Here is a 21,315-nt window from a genome sequence, read left to right as displayed (position 1 = left end):
GAACTTCTCTGATATATATAGCTTTTTAAAGTTAATTGGATCAGTGATAGTGAGATTAGGAGATTTGAATGAGTCTTAGATTTTGAGTGAAGTTTTGAAGTGGTGTTTAGAAGGTGTTTGAGGCAAGACTATGTTATACCCTAGCTCTGTCCCCTGAGGGAGGGCTAGGTGGGGTGGAGTTCCCATGGAGCCTCGACTCAAAATAGACCTTTTTTGAAGGGGTTCTAGGTAAGGGGCGTTCTTAGCTGCCTGCTAGAAATGCTAGGGGGACTTTCTTAGCTGTCAGCTAGGATTGCTCAAGAAAGAATGGGGCAGTCCCCCCAGCTGTGTGAGAGACAGTGAGGCAGTCCCCCCAGCTGTGTGAGAGACAGTGAGGCAGTCCCCCAGCTGTGTGAGAGACAGTGGGGCAGTCCCCCAGCTGTGTGAGAGACAGTGAGACAGTCCCCCCAGCTGTGTGAGAGACAGTGAGGCAGTCCCCCAGCTGTGTGAGAGACAGTGAGGCAGTCCCCCCACCTGTGTGAGAGACAGTGAGGCAGTCCCCCAGCTGTGTGAGAGACAGTGAGACAGTCCCCCCAGCTGTGTGAGAGACAGTGAGGCAGTCCCCCAGCTGTGTGAGAGACAGTGAGACAGTCCCCCCACCTGTGTGAGAGACAGTGAGGCAGTCCCCCAGCTGTGTGAGAGACAGTGAGACAGTCCCCCCAGCTGTGTGAGAGACAGTGAGGCAGTCCCCCAGCTGTGTGAGAGACAGTGAGGCAGTCCCCCCAGCTGTGTGAGAGACAGTGAGGCAGTCCCCCAGCTGTGAGAGACAGTTGGGCAGCCCCCAGCTGTGTGAGAGACAGTGAGGCAGTCCCCCAGCTGTGTGAGAGACAGTGAGACAGTCCCCCCAGCTGTGTGAGAGACAGTGAGGCAGTCCCCCCAGCTGTGTGAGAGACAGTGAGGCAGTCCCCCACCTGTGTGAGAGACAGTGAGGCAGTCCCCCAGCTGTGTGAGAGACAGTGAGGCAGTCCCCCCAGCTGTGTGAGAGACAGTGAGGCAGTCCCCCAGCTGTGAGAGACAGTTGGGCAGCCCCCAGCTGTGTGAGAGACAGTGAGGCAGTCCCCCCAGCTGTGTGAGAGACAGTGAGGCAGTCCCCCACTGTGTGAGAGACAGTGGGCAGCCCCCAGCTGTGAGGAGACAGTGAGCAGTCCCCCACTGTGTGAGAGACAGTGAGGACAGTCCCCCAGCTGTGAGAGACAGTTGGGCCAGCCCCCACTGTGTGAGAGACAGTGAGGCAGTCCCCCAGCTGTGTGAGAGACATGAGACAGCCCCCCAGCTGTGTAGAGACAGTGAGGCAGTCCCCCAGCTGTGTGAGAGACAGTGAGGAGTCACCGGTAACAGACAGTGGGGATGCAGTAACCACTTGAAAAGAAGAATCCCGCAGTAGTGGGAGAGTAGTTGAAAGTCCAGGAGTGAGTAGGACATGAGGCAGTCCACAGCCATGGTTGAATGACTGAGCGCAGATCCCCACAAGCTGTTGAGAAATGTCAGGCTGGTTAGCTGTGTGAGGATGAGAGTAGCTGTAGTGAACGACAGTGTAGGTCAGTTCAGTGTGTGATGAGACAGGTGAGCATCACACCTAAGCTGTGTATACTTAGCATTTCCCCCAATGTTAAGTCAGAGGGGCATTCTAATGTGGTAGAGGACATGAAGGATCATCTATAGGTCTTGAAAGAACAGTGGTCTGTGAAGACATTTTGTTGAGTCATGAGCAGTCCCTAGCTGTGTGAATAACATGAGGGTCCCCCGTGTAAGATAATTTAATTCCCCTACTGTTAAGACAGTAAGTTAATGTGATAAGACAGAGGCAGTCCCCTCTTTAAGACAATACAGTCCAATTAGTGAAGATATACATATATATATTAATACTATAGCATCATTATAAACAGTAGATCATTATAGAGACATAGAGTATTAAACATGATCTAAGTCCACGGGAAAATGTTATGGCGTCCCTAGCTTGTTTTCGAGTAACAGACTGACTATACCCCTTGTGGCGTCTCCCCATGTGTGATTATTACAGAAAGTCACTGTGGGAACTTCGTGAGCAGTCCCCCCACCTGTGTGAGAGACAGTGAGGCAGTCCCCCCAGCTGTGTGAGAGACAGTGAGGCAGTCCCCCCAGCTGTGTGAGAGACAGTGAGGCAGTCCCCCAGCTGTGTGAGAGACAGTGAGACAGTCCCCCCAGCTGTGTGAGAGACAGTGAGGTAGTCCCCCCAGCTGTGTGAGAGACAGTGAGGCAGTCCCCCCAGCTGTGTGAGAGACAGTGAGGCAGTCCCCCCCAGCTGTGTGAGAGACAGTGAGGCAGTCCCCCAGCTGTGTGAGAGACAGTGAGGCAGTCCCCCCAGCTGTGTGAGAGACAGTGAGGCAGTCCCCCCAGCTGTGTGAGAGACAGTGAGGCAGTCCCCCCAGCTGTGTGAGAGACAGTGAGGCAGTCCCCCCAGCTGTGTGAGAGACAGAGACAGTACCCAGCTGTGTGAGAGACAGAGACAGTCCCCAGCTGTGAGAGAGACAGAGGGGCAGTCCCCTCAGCTGTGAGAGACAGTTGGGCAGCCCCCAGCTGTGAGCGAGACAGTGAGGTAGTCCCCCAGCTGTGTGAGAGACAGTGAGGCAGTCCCCCCAGCTGTGTGAGAGACAGTGAGGCAGTCCCCCAGCTGTGTGAGAGACAGTGAGGCAGTCCCCCAGCTGTGAGAGACAGAGGGGCAGTCCCCCACTGTGTGAGAGACATTGGAGCAGTCCCCCAGCTGTGAGAGACAGTGAGGCAGTCCCCCCAGCTGTGTGAGAGACAGTGAGGCAGTCCCCCAGCTGTGAGAGACAGAGGGGCAGTCCCCCACTGTGTGAGAGACATTGGAGCAGTCCCCCAGCTGTGAGAGACAGTGAGGCAGTCCCCCCAGCTGTGTGAGAGACAGTGAGGCAGTCCCCCAGCTGTGTGAGAGACAGAGGGGCAGTCCCCCACTGTGTGAGAGACATTGGAGCAGTCCCCCAGCTGTGAGAGACAGTGAGACAGTCCCCCAGCTGTGTGAGAGACAGTGGAGCAGTCCCCCACCTGTGTGAGAGACAGTGAGGCAGTCCCCCCAGCTGTGTGAGAGACAGTGAGGCAGTCCCCCAGCTGTGTGAGAGACAGAGGGGCAGTCCCCCACTGTGTGAGAGACAGTGGAGCAGTCCCCCACCTGTGTGAGAGACAGTGAGACAGTCCCCCAGTTGTGTGAGAGACAGTGAGGTAGTCCCCCAGCTGTGTGAGAGACAGTGAGGCAGTCCCCCACTGTGTGAGAGACAGTGAGACAGTCCCCCAGCTGTGTGAGACAGAGACAGCCCCCCCAGCTGTGTAAGAGACATTGAGACAGTCCCCCAGCTGTGTGGGAGACAGTGAAGAGACGGTAAACAAGAGCAGGGAGATCAGAACTCACTTAAAAAAAAAAAACCCAAGTCGAGATAGTGGGTTAAGTAGTTGAAATAGGAGGGAGTAGGACCATGAGTTCTCATATCAGACCATGGTATGCAAATTATTCTGGCGCTGATAAAAGCTGTTTCGGTAAATGGTCCATGGTTGGTTGCTTATGTGGGGATGAGAGTAACAGATGAACGACCAGGGTCGTTAAAGGTCGTTAGTGTCTAGATGTAGACTGGTTGAACCATCTTGAACACCTTGAAGTGTTCATATTAATTTATCAACTCCAATGTAAGCTCATGGGTTCTATATTATATGATGAGTAAAGGAATGAATAGGATATCTATAGGTCTATGAACCCAGAACAAAAGTGTTCTTTGAAGAACATTTTTTTTTGTTCATTCTCACGTCTATAGTCATTAGTGAATTGATTAATGAGGGTTCGTGTAAAGATATTATTATTTAATTACTTTATCTTAAGGGTATAGCTTAAGTTAATTGATATAAGATTCAGAAGTGATTTCCTCTATTAAGTTACTAATACTTTTACCTGAAATTAGTGAATATATATATATATATATATATATATATATATATATATATATATATATATATATATATATATATATATATATATATATATATATATATTCCTATGAGTCCACGGGGAAAATGTTTACCAAATGGCGTCCTAGCTTCGTCTCTTCGATGTATATCAACTGACTCTTATATTTCTCTCTTGTGTCTCCCCTGATGATGTGATTATTACACGAAAGTGCACTTGGGAACTTTTCGTGTTTCATTTTCCCCGTGGACTCATAGGAATATCTTGATCACGCGCAAAATTGTGATCCTTTCCAATATATATATATATATATATATATATATATATATATATATATATATATATATATATATATATATATATATATACATATATATATATATATGTGTGTGTGTGTGTGTGTGTGTGTGTGTGTGTGTGTGTGTGTGTGCTTTCTGCATGGTCAACAATTCTCATATTGGCCTGTGATTCCTTTTTAAAACCCTATTTATAACCGCTTGCTCTTCCCTCTATATAAACAGATGTTTGATATAAACTTGCCCTCTTTTTCATCCCCTGTCGAACCCTCCTTTTCACCCACCGCTACCACAGGAGTGATGTGTATATTTTCACTCTAGTGTTGGTTGGGGGAAAGGGTTGGGGTCTGCCTTTATATCAGATGTCCTCAATAGCCATATTGCCCTAACAAAAAAGTAATTTTGCCCCTACAAAAAGTAATTTTCTAATTCTATAATTACTTTTTTTTCTTAAGGGCAAAGGAAAGGTGATTATTGTATCTGGGACGTGTTGATGTAATTATAAATCCATGGGAAAAATACAAATTTTTTTAATGGGAAAAATGTAATTTTTTTTGGGGGGGGGAGGTTGATCTTTTAGAAGCATTATATAAAAGTTTAGAATTGTAGTCATTGGATCTTTTATGTGGTGACATCTGAAATGAAGGTAATATTCCTTATCCTATATTCCTTTAAGACCTCTGCAACTTCTCATAACTCATATGTAATACTTAGCTCATAAAATGACATCTCATATACATGTGAGGGACCTGCTTCACCCCCCCCTTCCACCAACACGGTTTGAAAACAGAATTTTGAAGGCAGTTTAGAGCCCCTTTCTTCTATCAGTTGTCATATTGCTTCTTTCTCTCTCTCTCTCAGGTCTTCTATATATGTATGTCCCGCACCAGCTTCTCGTTTTCTGTTCCTCTTTGCTTTTACACCCAGTCATGTCTTGAAAACTTGAGCCAGGGACTGATCATACGTCCAGAGAATTGTAGTAATTGTAGTAATTGTAGTATTCATAGCTCGAGTCATGGTTAATGCGGTTGCCTGCTGCCGTAGAAAACGAGTCTCAGGGAGGGGGGATTTGGAATTGATGTGTTGAACATATTTGAAGTATATTTTTTCCCCCACTCTTTGGATACTCTGTATTCTATAGCAAATGCTACTTAGTTTATAAAGGTATATACGGATTTTGGATCATTTCGGATAAGAGATAGCTACATGTATATAGCTATAGTTATTTTTTAAGGATACAGCAGCTCGTCTGATTGGAGTAAAGGAGAAGTGCTAACAAAGAGAAGGAAGGACACTCTTAGTGTTTTAAATGGGAGCTGGAATACTTCCTTTGTACTCCACTGTACAGAAGACGGAAAGAGACAGAAAAAGGGCATTGAAATGGTTCATCTTTCATGCAATACCTTAATATCTGTAGAAGAGAGAGAGAGAGAGAGAGAGAGAGAGAGAGAGAGAGAGAGAGAGAGAGAGAGAGAGAGAGAAGCGTTTGTAGGGAAACTGGGTCAAGTTTTCAGGCTCAGATTAAGAAATTTGATAATTTTGGGTATTGTAGGTAAATTTCACACTTCCTTCCTCTTATCTGTTATATCAATAATCATTTAACATATTATTTTTTTTTTCACTATGTTCCATGACTGATATCCTATTTACCCTTGACCATCCATTAGTTTTCAGTAGTTGAAATTATGTTTACCATCTAAAGTTGCACCCGTTTTCCCTCACCAACTTAAGACCACAACGATCCCGTTTTCTATCTCTACATTTTTTTTCTAAAGATCACAAAGAAAACTTCGAACACTTACCATCTCTCTCTTTTTTTTTTTTTTTAACCATCTCTCGTCTTCACATTTGTCCATGACCATTCAGCCATTTGCATTCATCCAACCACCCCGCCACCACCCCCCACCCTTCTCAATGTATGCTAATCTTCTTTCTTAAAAAACAAGGCAAAAGTGGAGTATCCCCAAATCCAAAACCACCACCACCAACTCTTCAGTAAGTCCATAAAAAAGGAATTATAGATATAATTCATTACATTTTATTTCTTATAAGATTTTAATCATATACCAGTTATATGTGTGGGTTTTTTTTAATCAACTTCTGTTCCATTGTAGTTACGTAAATGAAATTTGCCCTCGAGAAATTTTTTTTTGAAATGGGTATATTGAGTTATAAGTGAACTTATTATTCTTTAATTTTCAGTCTATTTATTTCCTATGAATTTATCATTTTTTTTATGTAAGGGATTTATTATAAAAACTGCAGGTTATAGATAGATGTATTGGTTTATAGAACGTAAATTTGAAATTTTTTTTTGATTCTTCGTTAAAAGTTGTTAAAAATTGTCAAAAATCATGCATGTTCTGAATATAGTGTAGATAAAACCTTTATTTTTTTGTATATATATACTTGTATACATATATATATATATGCATGGTGGGTATACTGCATGTGCATGTGTAGTATATGTATATAAATTCCCTACTTCTAAACATCCCAAAGCCATTTAAATTATATAACGAATAAAAGGCTTGCACCATGCATGCTTATTTGGTAATTCATCTTCTCTTTTTTACAGGTACTTTTGTCATATATATATATATATATATATATATATATATATATATATATATATATATATATATATATATATATATATATTCTTTCTTTCTTTCAAACTATTCGCCATCTCCCGCATTAGCGAGGTAGCGATATATATATATATATATATATATATATATATATATATATATATATATATATATATATATATATATGAGTCTTGTCTCGCTGAAGATGACCTCACATTACCTGACATACTTATGACCTGTTTTATTCGTGTGTCTTCTCTCGTCACCGAGCACTTCTCTGTGTCGTATAGTCGTCTCAAACTGCCAGTTAGGAAGTTACGAGATAACTACATGTGCCAAAGGAAGGCCTTGGGATACACGTGACCTTATCTGTTGTCTGACCATTTCTTGACCTGTAACTTTTTTGACGCCAAGACAACGCCTGGTTTTATATATATTTTTATATATATATATATATATATATATATATATATATATATATATATATATATATATATATATATATATTTATATATATATATATATATATATATATATATATATATATATATATATATATATATTCGATTACATAGTATTAGGGGCGATCATAGCCTAGCGGTAGCGCTCCCGCCTGCCCACGCAGGAGTCCCGGGTTCGATCCTGGCTGTTGGAGGTTTATATGTTCAATGGAAGTGCGCGTTCATATGCACTATATATATATATATATATATATATATATATATATATATATATATATATATGTTTAGGGATGTGAGTTGAATTACCATTGGCTTCAGAAATACAAAGAAATAGTTTGGAATGGATGGATCTATTATTCGGATTTTGCAAAATTATTGCTTCTCCAGACCAAAATACTTTTAAGTTCCGGAAAGATAGAGTCCTAGGTCCATTCCGGTTTTGGGAGAGTTCCGGTTAATAGAGGTTTGAGTTCCGTTTAATCGAAGTTTGAGTTCCGGTTAATAGAAGTTTGAGTTCCGGTTAATAGAGGTTTGAGCCGTTTAATCGAAGTTTGAGTTCCGGTTAATAGAGGTTTGAGTTCCGGTTAATCGAAGTTTGAGTTCCGGTTAATAGAAGTTTGAGTTCCTGTTAATAGAGGTTTGAGTTCCTGTTAATAGAGGTTTCAGTTCCGGTTAATAGAGGTTTGAGTTCCGGTTAATAGAGGTTTGAATCCCGGTTTATAGAGGTTTGAGTTCCGGTTAATAGAGGTTTGAATCCCGGTTTATAGAGGTTTGAGTTCCGGTTAATAGAGGTTTGAATTCCGGTTTATAGAGGTTTGAGCTCCGGTTCACAGAGGTTTACCTGTACATAACAACACAATACTATTTTGCACTGGCTACTGGTTAGTATTTTGAGGTCAGAGGTCAAAGGATCTTGAGGTCAAAGGTCAGGTCACTTCACTTCAACATTTGGCGATGCTAAGCGAGATGATGACGCCTTTGCAAATGCCCTAAGACAACATGAATACTCTTTTGAGACACCTGAAATGAACCTTGTGATCAACGAATCATTTCCAACTCTTTGATCTGCCAATCGACCCATTATGTGTCCAACTCAGGCCATTAATCCACGCTGATTGACGAATCTAATTAGATAGTTAATTACCTGCCAAAGATTAAAAACACCTGAAGCTTAAACAGATGTAGATGACACCCCGAAGGGTGACTTTGGATGGGTAGTGTTACGTGGGATTTGAAGGGATGGGGGGGTGTTTGATGGGGGGGGTTGTTACGTCATCATCTTACATTGAGGAGGAGGGGGGGGGGAGGTGTATGTCAGAGTCGCCTGTTCGAAGGAGGATCGAACCCATGTCCCCGACGAGCAGAAGGAGAGACTTGAGGTCACTCTTGCTTCAAAAACCTCGGTGTTTACCAACCCACCCCACACTCAGCCTTCTGTCTCAAAACAGAGATATAGATATAGAAATTTAGATAGATCTAGACCGAGTGATAGTTCTATTGTTTGGGTAGGAGGGGCAGAGATTGGTGGGGTTTCGAACAAGGACGTGGGAATGAAGGAAGAGAAAGAAGGCCCCGAAGGGGTTCTGAAATGATCGAAGGACGTATCCCCATAGAAACAGACCCTCAAACACCAGTGTAGGGCTAATTGGCAATTAACTTCAACTTTGGGTTCGTAGGTACGACCAAACGACCTAGTTCACGACTGAAGGACCTTCTTTGCCATTCATCTATCACAGTCTGTTCATCTACCTGTCCTTATCTATTGATCTGCTATATCGTCTATCTTCTATTCCTGTGATGTGAATATTGCACGAAAGTGCACTTGGGAACTTATCGTGTTTCATTTCACCATGGACTCGTAAGAATATATATATATATATATATATATATATATATATATATATATATATATATATATATATATATATATATATATGTATATATACTCCCTATATCTATTCTAAATTTATCCCTGCTCCTCTGCTAACTGTACAGTTAGCTATCTTTTGGCTTCCTCTATATTCATTTAACTTTCCAAGTCCATCGTTTTGTTCATGTGAGATATCTTTACTCTCTCTCTCTCTCTCTCTCTCTCTCTCTCTCTCTCTCTCTCTCTCTCTCTCTCTCTCTCTCTCTCTCTCTCTCTCTCAGTCTCCACCCTGATGATGGATGACCAGCCCACCCCACACACACACCCCCAGCCCCCCACCCTAACCCACCACACCCACCCTCAACCCACCCATCCTGGCACCCACCTGACCTGCCCCACCCACAAGGCTTGTCCCACCCACCCATCCAGCAACTCACCAGACCCACCCACTCATCAGACCCACCAGACCCACCCACCCAAAAACACATCAGATCCACCCACCCAGCAACCCACCAGACCCACCCACGCACCAACCCACCAGTCCCACCCACCGAAAAACCCATTTAAAACCCTCCCCCACCACCCAAAAACCCCTTGAACCCCCCACACGTGCCCCATCCCAGTTCACCCACCCTCCACCCACTGTCCCTCCCCCACCTGCAGCCACTGTGGGAGCCAGTGGGCCACTGACGACCCTTCTCGTCCCCCACAGAAGAATCCCAGTGATCAATTGGTGTGTGAAGAGGTTGTTGCCGTGTCTGGCTTGTGCCCAGCAACCACTAGAAGGCAGTGGGCGCTTCCACCGTTACGGCACAGAATACAGCAGTGTGTCTGATGTGTCCAGCCGACGACACACACTCACCTCCATCAGGTACGCTTCTCATACCACCTACACCTACACCTACACCTACACCACACACACTCACCTCCATCAGGTACGCTTCTCATACCACCTACACCTACACCTACACCACACACACTCACCTCCATCAGGTACGATTCTCATACCACCTACACCTACACCTACACACCTACACCACACACACTCACCTCCATCAGGTACGCTTCTCATACCACCCACCTACACCACACACCTACACCACACACCTACACCACACACCTACACCACACACACTCACCTCCATCAGGTACGCTTCTCATACCACCTACACCCTACACACCTACACCACACACACTCACCTCCATCAGGTACGCTTCTCATACCACCTACACCTACACCTACACCACACACACTCACCTCCATCAGGTACGATTCTCATACCACCTACACCTACACACCTACACCACACACACTCACCTCCATCAGGTACGCTTCTCATACCACCTACACCTACACCTACACCACACACACTCACCTCCATCAGGTACGCTTCTCATACCACCTACACCACACACCTACACCACACACACTCACCTCCATCAGGTACGCTTCTCATACCACCTACACCTACACAACACACTACACCACCCACACACACATCACCTCCATCAGGTACGATTCTCATACCACCTACACCACACACCTACACCTACACACACACACTCACCTCCATCAGGTACGTTCTCATACCACCTACACCTACACACACCCTACACCACACACTCACCTCCATCAGGTACGATTCTCATACCACCACTACACCTCACCTACCACCACACACACTCACCTCCATCAGGTACGATTCTCATACCACCTACACACCTACACCACACCTACACCACACACCTCACCTCCATCAGGTACGCTTCTCATACCACCTACACCTACACCACCACACACCTACACCACACACACTACACACACACACACTCACTCCATCAGGTACGCTCTCATCCACCTACACCACACACCTACACACCTACACACACCACACCACACCACCCTCCATCAGGTACGCTTCTCATACCACCTACCTACACCCACCACACACCACACCACACACCTACCACACACACACACCTACACCTCACCTACACCCCACACACTACACCCCACACCTACACACACACTCACCTCATCAGGTACGCTTCTCATCCACCACCTACACACTACACCACACACCTACACCACACACCTACACCACACACACACACCTCCACCGTACATTCTCATACACCTACACCTACACCTACACCACACACACTACACCACACACACTCACCTCCATCACGCCTCATCCCACCTACACCCACACACCTACACCACACACCTACACCACACCTACACACACCACTCACCTCCATCAGGTACGCTTCTCATACCACCTACCCTACACCACACCACCACACCTACACCCACACACACCATACCTACCACCCACCACACACACTCCCACACACACCTACACCCACACACCTACACCCACACACCTACACCACACACACTCACCTTCATCAGGTACGCTTCTCATACCACCTACCTACACCCACCACACACCTACACCACACACCTACCTACACCACACACACCTACACCACACACCTACACCCACACACCTACACCCACACACCTACACCACACACACTCACCTTCATCAGGTACGCTTCTCATACCACCTACACCCACCACACACCTACACCCACACACCTACACCCACCACACCTACATCCACACACCTACACCACACACCTACCTACACCACACACACTCACCTCCATCAGGTACGATTCTCATACCACCTACACCTACACACCTACACCTACACGCACACACACTCACCTCCATCAGGTACGATTCTCATCCCACCTACACACCTACACCCACACACCTACACCACACACACTCATCTCCATCAGGTACGATTCTCATACCACCTACACCTACACACCTACACCTACACCACACACACTCACCTCCATCAGGTACGCTTCTCATACCACCTACACCTACACCTACACCACACACCTACACCACACACGCTCACCTCCATCAGGTACGATTCTCATACCACCTACACCTACACACCTACACCTACACCACACACACTCACCTCCATCAGGTACGATTCTCATACCACCTACACACCTACACCTACACCTACACCACACACACTCACCTCCATCAGGTACGATTCTCATACCACCTACACCTAACACACCTACACCTACACACCACACACACTCACCTCCATCAGGTGGTACGATCTCATACCAACCTACACCTACACACCTACACCTACACCACACACACTCACCTCCATCAGGTACGCTTCCTCATACCACCTACACCTACACCTACACCACACACCTACTACCACACACGCTCACCTCCATCAGGTACGCTTCTCATACCACCTACACCTACACCTATACCACCTACCTACACCACACACCTACACCACACACGCTCACCTCCATCAGGTACGCTTCTCATACCACCTACACCTACACCTACACCACACACCTACACCACACACGCTCACCTCCATCAGGTACGATTCTCATACCACCTACACCTACACCTACCACACACCTACACCACACACCTACCTACACCACACACACCTACACCTACACCACACACACTCACCTCCATCAGGTACGATTCTCATACCACCTACACCTACACCACACCCACCTACACCCACCACACACCTACACCACACACACTCACCTCCATCAGGTACGATTCTCATACCACCTACACCTACACACCTACACCTACACCACACACACTCACCTCCATCAGGTACGCTTCTCATACCACCTACACCTACACACCTACACCTACACCACACACACTCACCTCCATCAGGTACGCTTCTCATACCACCTACACCTACACCCACCTACACCACACACACTCACCTCCATCAGGTACGATTCTCATACCACCTACACCTACCACACCTACACCTACACCACACACACTCACCTCCATCAGGTACGATTCTCATACCACCTACACCTACACCACACCCACCTACACCACACTCACCTACATCCATCCACCTACCTACACCACACTCACCTACACCCACCTACACTACGCTCACCTACACCACACTCACCTACACCCACCTACCTAGTACTAGGCCACCAGGTATTATCATCCCACACACCTAAATCCACCTACCTGTACCACACTCACCTACACCCACCTACACCACATTCACCTACCACCAACCTACCTAGTACTGGGCCATCAAGTATTATGATCCCACCTACTTACACCACCTACCACCTTCGTACTGGAACCTACACACACACACACCCCACACCCACCTAGTACTGGGCCATCAGGTAATATGATCCCACCTACTTACACCACCTACCACCCTAGTACTGGAACCTACACACACACCCCACACCCACCCAGTACTGGGCCATCAGGTAATATGATCCCACCTACTTACACCACCTACCACCTTGTACTGGAACCTACACACACACACACACACACACCCTAGTACTGGTCCTCTCTCAGGTATAATGCCAGATAATGTCATGCCAGGTGTATGTACTAGTTCTACCTTGTGAGTACGCCAAGTAGTCACAGTTTGACCAGGTACTGAATACTAGTTGGATTTCCACAAACCATCTGTAAGTAGACCTGGCCAGGTTTTTTTGTGAACTAAACCATTTACATGAACCTTAGCGAGGTCTGGTACCAGGTATTTACGTATGACTTGGCCAGGTTTAACACCAGGTACTTGCACTGCTCTTGGTAACGTTTAACACCAGGTACTAACACATAGGTCTGGTATAACACCAGGTACTAACACAGAGATCTGGTATAACACCAGGTACTAACACATAGGTCTGGTATAACACCAGGTACTAACACATAGGTCTGGTATAACACCAGGTACTAACACATAGGTCTGGTATAACACCAGGTACTAACACATAGGTCTGGTATAACACCAGGTACTAACACATAGATCTGGTATAACACCAGGTACTAACACATAGGTGTGGTATAACACCAGGTACTAACACCTAGGTCTGGTATAACACCAGGTACTAATACATAAGGTCTGGTATAACACCAGGTACTAACACATAGGTCTGGTATAACACCAGGTACTAACACATAGGTCTGGTATAACACCAGGTACTAACACCTAAGGTCTGGTATAACACCATAACACATAGGTCTGGTATAACACCAGGTACTAACACATAGGTCTGGTATAACACCAGGTACTAACACATAGGTCTGGTATAACACCAGGTACTAACACATAGGTCTGGTATAACACCAGGTACTAACACATAAGACCTGGTATAACACCAGGTACGAACACATAGGTCTGGTATAACACCAGGTACTAACACATAGGTCTGATATAACACCAGGTACTAACACATAGGTCTGGTATAACACCAGGTACTAACACCTAAGGTCTGGTATAACACCAGGTACTAACACCTAAGGTCTAGTATAACACCAGGTATTAACACATAGGTCTGGTATAACACCAGGTACTAACACCTAAGGTCTGGTATAACACCATAACACATAGGTCTGGCATAACACCAGGCACTAACACATAGATCTGGTATAACACCAGGTGCTAACACATAGGTCTGGTATAACACCAGGTACTAACACATAAGACCTGGTATAACACCAGGTACTAACACCTAAGGTCTAGTATAACACCAGGTATTAACACATAGGTCTGGTATAACACCAGGTACTAACACCTAAGGTCTGGTATAACACCATAACACATAGGTCTGGCATAACACCAGGTACTAACACATAAGGTCTGGTATAACACCAGGTACTAACACAGATCTGGTATAACACCAGGTACTAACACATAGGTCTGGTATAACACCAGGTACTAACACAGAGGTCTGGTATAGCACCAGGTACTAACACATCCATAGGTATAACTAAATTCCAGTGGTACTGGAATGCATCTGGAAATCCCCAATACCCCATTGGCTTATTTCCAGTGGGACTGGAATGCATCTGGCGTATTCCAGACCCCCGTAGGCTAATTTCCAGTGGGACTGGAATGCATCTGTGGTATTCCAGACCCCCGTAGGCTAATTACCAGTGGGACTGGAATGCATCTGTGGTATTCCAGACCCCATAAGTAAATATCCAGTGGGACTGGAATGCATCTGGTGTATTCCAGACCTCCATAGGCTAATTTCCAGTGGGACTGGAATGCATCTGGCGTTTTCCAGTGGGACTGGAATGCATCTGGCGTTTTCCAGTGGGACTGGAATGCATCTGGCGTTTTCCAGTGGGACTGGAATGCATCTGGCGTTTTCCAGTGGGACTGGAATGCATCTGTCGTATTCCAGTGGGACTGGAATGCATCTGTCGTTTTCCAGTGGGACTGGAATGCATCTGGCGTTTTCCAGTGGGACTGGAATGCATCTGTCGTATTCCAGTGGGACTGGAATGCATCTGTCGTTTTCCAGTGGGACTGGAATGCATCTGGCGTTTCCAGTTGGGAACTGGAATGCATCTGTCGTATTCCAGTGGGACTGGAATGCATCTGGCGTTTTCCAGTGGGACTGGAATGCATCTGGCGTTTTCCATGGGACTGGAATGCATCTGGCGTTTTCCAGTGGGACTGGGAATGCATCTGGCGTTTTCCATGGGACTGAATGCATCTGTCGTTTTCCAGTGGGACTGAATGCATCTGGCGTTTTCCAGTGGGACTGGAATGCATCTGGCGTTTTCCAGTGGGACAGGAATGCATCTGTCGTATTCCAGTGGGACTGGAATGCATCTGTCGTTTCCAGTGGGACGGGAATGCAACTGGGCGTTTTTCCAGTGGGACTGGTATGCATCTGGCGTTTTCCAGTGGAGGACTGGAATGCATCTGGCGTTTTCAGTGGGACTGGAATGCATCTGGCGTTTTCCAGTGGGACGTGAGAATGCATCTGGCGTTTTCCAGTGGGACGTGGAATGCATCTGGCGTTTCCAGTGGGACGGGAAAATGCATCTGGCGTTTTTCCATGGGGACTGGAATGCAATCTGGCGTTTTCCAGTGGGACTGGAATGCATCTGGCGTTTTCCAGTGGGACTGGAATGCATCTGGCGTTTTCCAGTGGGACTGGAATGCATCTGGCGTTTTCCAGTGGGACTGGAATGCATCTGTCGTATTCCAGTGGGACTGGAATGCATCTGGCGTTTTCCAGTGGGACTGGAATGCATCTGGCGTTTTCCAGTGGGACTGGAATGCATCTGGCGTTTTCCAGTGGGAGTGGAATGCATCTGTCGTATTCCAGTGGGACTGGAATGCATCTGGCGTTTTCCAGTGGGACTGGAATGCATCTGGCGTTTTCCAGTGGGACTGGAATGCATCTGTCGTATTCCAGTGGGAGTGGAATGCATCTGTCGTATTCCAGTGGGACTGGAATGCATCTGGCGTATTCCAGTGGGACTGGAATGCATCTGTTTTATTCCAGTGGGACTGGAATGCATCTGGCGTTTTCCAGTGGGACTGGAATGCATCTGGCGTATTCCAGACCCCCCCCCAAACCCCCTTAAGATTTCATGACAGATGTATGACAATCATGTGGTCTCATGCGCCAGGTCAGATGGTCTGCGTCGTGGGTTTCTGAGAAGTAAAAAGAGAAAACCAAGATGGTTTCAAGACGACTCAAATTCACTTCAACAAAAACCAACTCTTGCATTTGTTCATTTGTTAATCATTTGTTCATTTGTTAACTATTTGCATTTGTTCATTTGTTAATCATTTGTTCATTTGTTCATTTGTTAATTATCTGCATTTGTTCATTTGTTAACTATTTACATTTGTTCATTTGTTAACTATTTACATTTGTTCATTTGTTAATCATTTTCATTTGTTCATTTGTTAACTATTTTCATTTGTTCATTTGTTAATTATCTGCATTTGTTCATTTGTTAACTATTTACATTTGTTCATTTGTTAACTATTTACATTTGTTCATTTGTTAATTATCTGCATTTGTTCATTTGTTAACTATTTACATTTGTTCATTTGTTAACTATTTACATTTGTTCATTTGTTAATCATTTTCATTTGTTCATTTGTTAATTATTTGCATTTGTTCATTTGTTAATCATTTTCATTTGTTCATTTGTTAACTATTTGCATTTGTTCATTTGTTAATCATTTGTTCATTTGTTAACTATTTGCATTTGTTCATTTGTTAACTATTTTCATTTGTTCATTTGTTAACTATTTTCATTTGTTCATTTGTTAATCATTTTCATTTGTTCATTTGTTAATTATTTGCATTTGTTCATTTGTTAATTATCTGCCTTTGTTCATTTGTTAACTATTTGCATTTGTTCATTTGTTAATTATTTGCATTTGTTCATTTGTTAATTATCTGCCTTTGTTCATTTGTTAACTATTTGCATTTGTTCATTTGTTAATCATTTTCATTTGTTCATTTGTTAATTATTTGCATTTGTTCATTTGTTAATTATCTGCCTTTGTTCATTTGTTAATTATCTGCCTTTGTTTTTGGATCTGTTCATTTTCATTTTCCTCTTTGGCCAACCCTTCCATATTCTGGCACTATTTTGCTTATAATTGTCATGTTTTTTTCTCTTATATATGATCGCCGTTTCCTCCTTCACGAGGTAGCTCCAAGAACAGACTGCCAATGGGCCTCATTTGGGCACACGCACCCCCATTCTCTCTACCAGTCTTGTATGATGGACAGAAATCAGAGCTTGCTCTCAACAGCCAAGCCTCATAAATCATCACGTCGCCCCCTGTATACCACATCATCCCTTTTCTTATATCTCACACTTCTTGCTCTAGTACAGTTTATCCTGACCTCTTCATATAACCTGGGGTCGGCCAGTGAACAGCACGTCGCCCCCTGTATACCACATCATCCCTTTTCGTATATCTCACACTTCTTGCCCTGGTACAGTTTATCCTGGCCTCTTCATATAACCTGGGGTCGGCCAGTGAGCAGCACGTCGCCCCCTGTATACCACATCATCCCTTTTCGTATATCTCACACTTCTTGCCCTGGTTCTTTCTGTCACTCTTATTTTCTTTGTCTCTATTATGGTCCACTAAAACACAAACCATTTATAACAAATATACTTATGAATGCCTAAGTCTACCTCTACACTTTTCTTACAATCATGGGGTTCCATCTCTTTTCAAAACACAGCTTTGGAAACAGTTTTCTTTCTCCCTCCCTCCTTCCTCCTTCTCCCCATCTTCATTCACGTCAGGTTACCACTGATCTTCTTCTCTTCCTCAATTGGACTCAAGCATCATCCAAACTCTATCTGTGAGGTGGAAATCGCGCCAGAGCACTCACTCACCATATATCAGCCACTTCTCACACTCTACTGCCAACCAACCCAACCTTGAACTCAGTGGCAACCACTTCTTAAACCCAGTGGCCACTTCCACTCCCCCCCTCACCCGCACTTCTTAACTCCCCGTATCACATGTGCAACCCACTTTTCCATTCCTCTTCTTCCCCCCTTTTCTCTTCCCAACCTTAGACTGTCTCTGTGAACATGTCTGGATCAATTTACATTTTCTTTCCCACTTTTCGTCTTTCCCTTTTCTTTTCCATCTCAAGAGCCAGATCATCTGGGTTCCTCAAAGCCAAGAATCTTTGCTTTACTTCCTCCATATTTTTTATTCTTCTGCTTGTCTCTTCCTCTTCTTCATCAGTGAAGACCAAAGCCACCAAGCATGGTCTCTGAGGTCTATGTGGTCTCTGTGTCTACCTCAGACATTCCAGGGTATTCGTGGGGTGGGGGTCGAAGTCCTCACTTGGCTCCATCTATATTTACATTTAGAAGACAGGCGAGAGGAGGGTTTCTAACCCCCAACCACCCACCCTAGTTCCCATTCCACTTAGTAGCTTTTGAAAACACACAAGATATTTTGGATCGGTACTATTTTTTTTTCCCTAATATTTTTTCCCTTTTTTTCCCTCCTTAATCTAAGGTATTGGATTACGCTCAAGATGCAGTACTTTCTATTTCCACTCCACGAGTTTTTAATGTTATTTTTCATTCTGCCTACTTTTCTTCCCTATTTTCGTTTTCATTTCCTTATTTTCTCTCTTATTTTGCTTTTCATTTCCATATTTTTCCCGTATTTTTTGCCTTATTTTCTTTTTCTTTTCCTCAATTTTCCCCTGTATTATATGCCTTATTTTCTTTCTCATTTCCTTATCTATTCCCGTATTTTTTGTCTTATTTTCTTTTTCATTTCCTTATTTGCTCCCGTATGTTTTGCCTTATCTTCTTTTTCATTTCCTCATTTATTCCTATATTTTTTGCCTTATTTTCTTTTTCATTTCCTTATTTATTCCCGTATATTTTGCCCTATTTTCTTTTTCATTTCCTTATTTACTCCCGTATTTTTTTTTACCTTATTTTCTTTATCATTTCCTTATTTTTTCCTGTATATTTTGCCTTATTTTCTTTTTCAATTCCATATTTATTCCCGTATATTTTGCCTTATTTTCTTTTACATTTCCCTATTCATTCCCGAATTTTTTGCCTTGTTTTCTTTTTCAATTCCATATCTATTCCCGTATTTTTTGCCTTATTTTCTTTTTCATTGCCTTATTTTCCCCCCGTATTATATGCCTTATTTTGTCTGTTTCACAATATTTTTTTGTTGTTATTATTTAACCTTTACAGTGCGTCTTCGGTCAAGACAATTCGTCGAACCGAGAATGGACATATCCACTCTCCCAAGGTGTGAGGTCTGGGGGTCTGGTGGAGGTGGCCTGTTCTTGGTCTCTGTTTGGGGGTGTGTGGTGGTGGAGGAGGAGGCCTTTTCTTACCCTTGAGGCCTTGGCCTTGGTTCCACCCTCTACCCACGCACCAAACCCCCACACCTCAAGGGCCAAGCTGCCTCCTAGAGGTGGAGAGAAGGGAGTGAGTATATGAAAAACCCTATAACAGGTGTCCTTTTTATTGGGACACACACACACACACACCCTCTCCCCCGTCAATGTAAGTCGTGTTCGAGTGAACAAATGTTCAAGATATAGTGGTATTCTAACCCTTGTGTTTGTGTGTTTATGGCCCAGCTCTTACTAACAAGACTTGAACTCCAAGGACCTTTGCAGACAAGTTGGAGAATCACTGTTAGGCATAGTGTCAATGAACCTTATGGATGGTTACAGTGCATGACAGGTGCTTCTTCAAGGCCCGCCTAGTCATAAGGTCATCACAACAGGTCGAGGACGACCTTTTCAAGGCCTTGGGAACCCACTTCGAGGTCTCGAGGACGACCTCGAAGGTCGGAACTTTCCCTCTGGAAGTATGACGACCCTCGACCACCGTGTCCAATTGGGTCACGTTGGTAGTTTGAAGGGGGAGATGGTTAGCCCTTAGCCCTTAGCCTCGAGAGCAAAAGGGCTCCCATCAATGGAAAGGGCCGGTGGGGGGGGGGGCAACGTAAACAGCGCCCCCCCAGATCTTCCAGACCTCTGGAACCATGAAGCTAAGCTGGAATGCAGTCTGAGATTAAGCTGGAATGCAGCCTGAGATTAAGCTGGAATGCAGTCTGAGATTAAGCTGGGATCCAGTCTGAAACTAAGCTGGGATCCAGTCTGAGATTAAGCTGGGATCCAGTCTGAAACTAAGCTGGGATCCAGTCTGAGATTAAGCTGGGATCCAGTCTGAGATTAAGCTGGGATCCAGTCTGAGATTAAGCTGGAATCCAGCCTGAGATTAAGCTGGAATGCAGTCTGAGATTAAGCTGGGATCCAGTCTGAAACTAAGCTGGGATCCAGTCTGAGATTAAGCTGGGATCCAGTCTGAGATTAAGCTGGGATCCAGTCTGAAACTAAGCTGGGATCCAGTCTGAGATTAAGCTGGGATCCAGTCTGAGATTAAGCTGGAATTCAGTCTGAGATTAAGCTGGAATTCAGTCTGAGATTAAGCTGGAATCTAGCCTGAGATTAAGCTGGAATCCAGTCTGAGATTAAGCTGGAATCCAGTCTGAGATTAAGCTGGGATCCAGTCTGAGATTAAGCTGGAATGCAGCCTGAGATTAAGCTGGAATGCAGTCTGAGATTAAGCTGGGATCCAGTCTGAAACTAAGCTGGGATCCAGTCTGAGATTAAGCTGGGATCCAGTCTGAAACTAAGCTGGGATCCAGTCTGAGATTAAGCTGGG

At 44.7% G+C, this 21,315-nt stretch overlaps 1 protein-coding gene across 1 annotated transcript in view; it reads left to right on the top strand.

Moving 5' to 3' along the window:
• LOC139748813 (cardioacceleratory peptide receptor-like) overlaps positions 1-21,315 on the top strand; it is a 114,000-nt gene that overhangs the window by 88,454 nt on the left and 4,231 nt on the right. The window contains exon 10 of the mRNA XM_071662243.1: positions 9,919-10,077. Within this exon, the coding sequence (XP_071518344.1) occupies positions 9,919-10,077 (159 nt within the window). The remainder of the gene's footprint in view (positions 1-9,918; positions 10,078-21,315) is intronic.

The sequence above is a fragment of the Panulirus ornatus genome, chromosome 5, assembly GCF_036320965.1.
Source record: "Panulirus ornatus isolate Po-2019 chromosome 5, ASM3632096v1, whole genome shotgun sequence".
Lineage (NCBI taxonomy): Eukaryota > Metazoa > Arthropoda > Malacostraca > Decapoda > Palinuridae > Panulirus > Panulirus ornatus.
The sequence above is the reverse complement of the archived record's forward strand: the minus strand, read 5'-3'. Positions and strand labels throughout refer to the sequence as shown.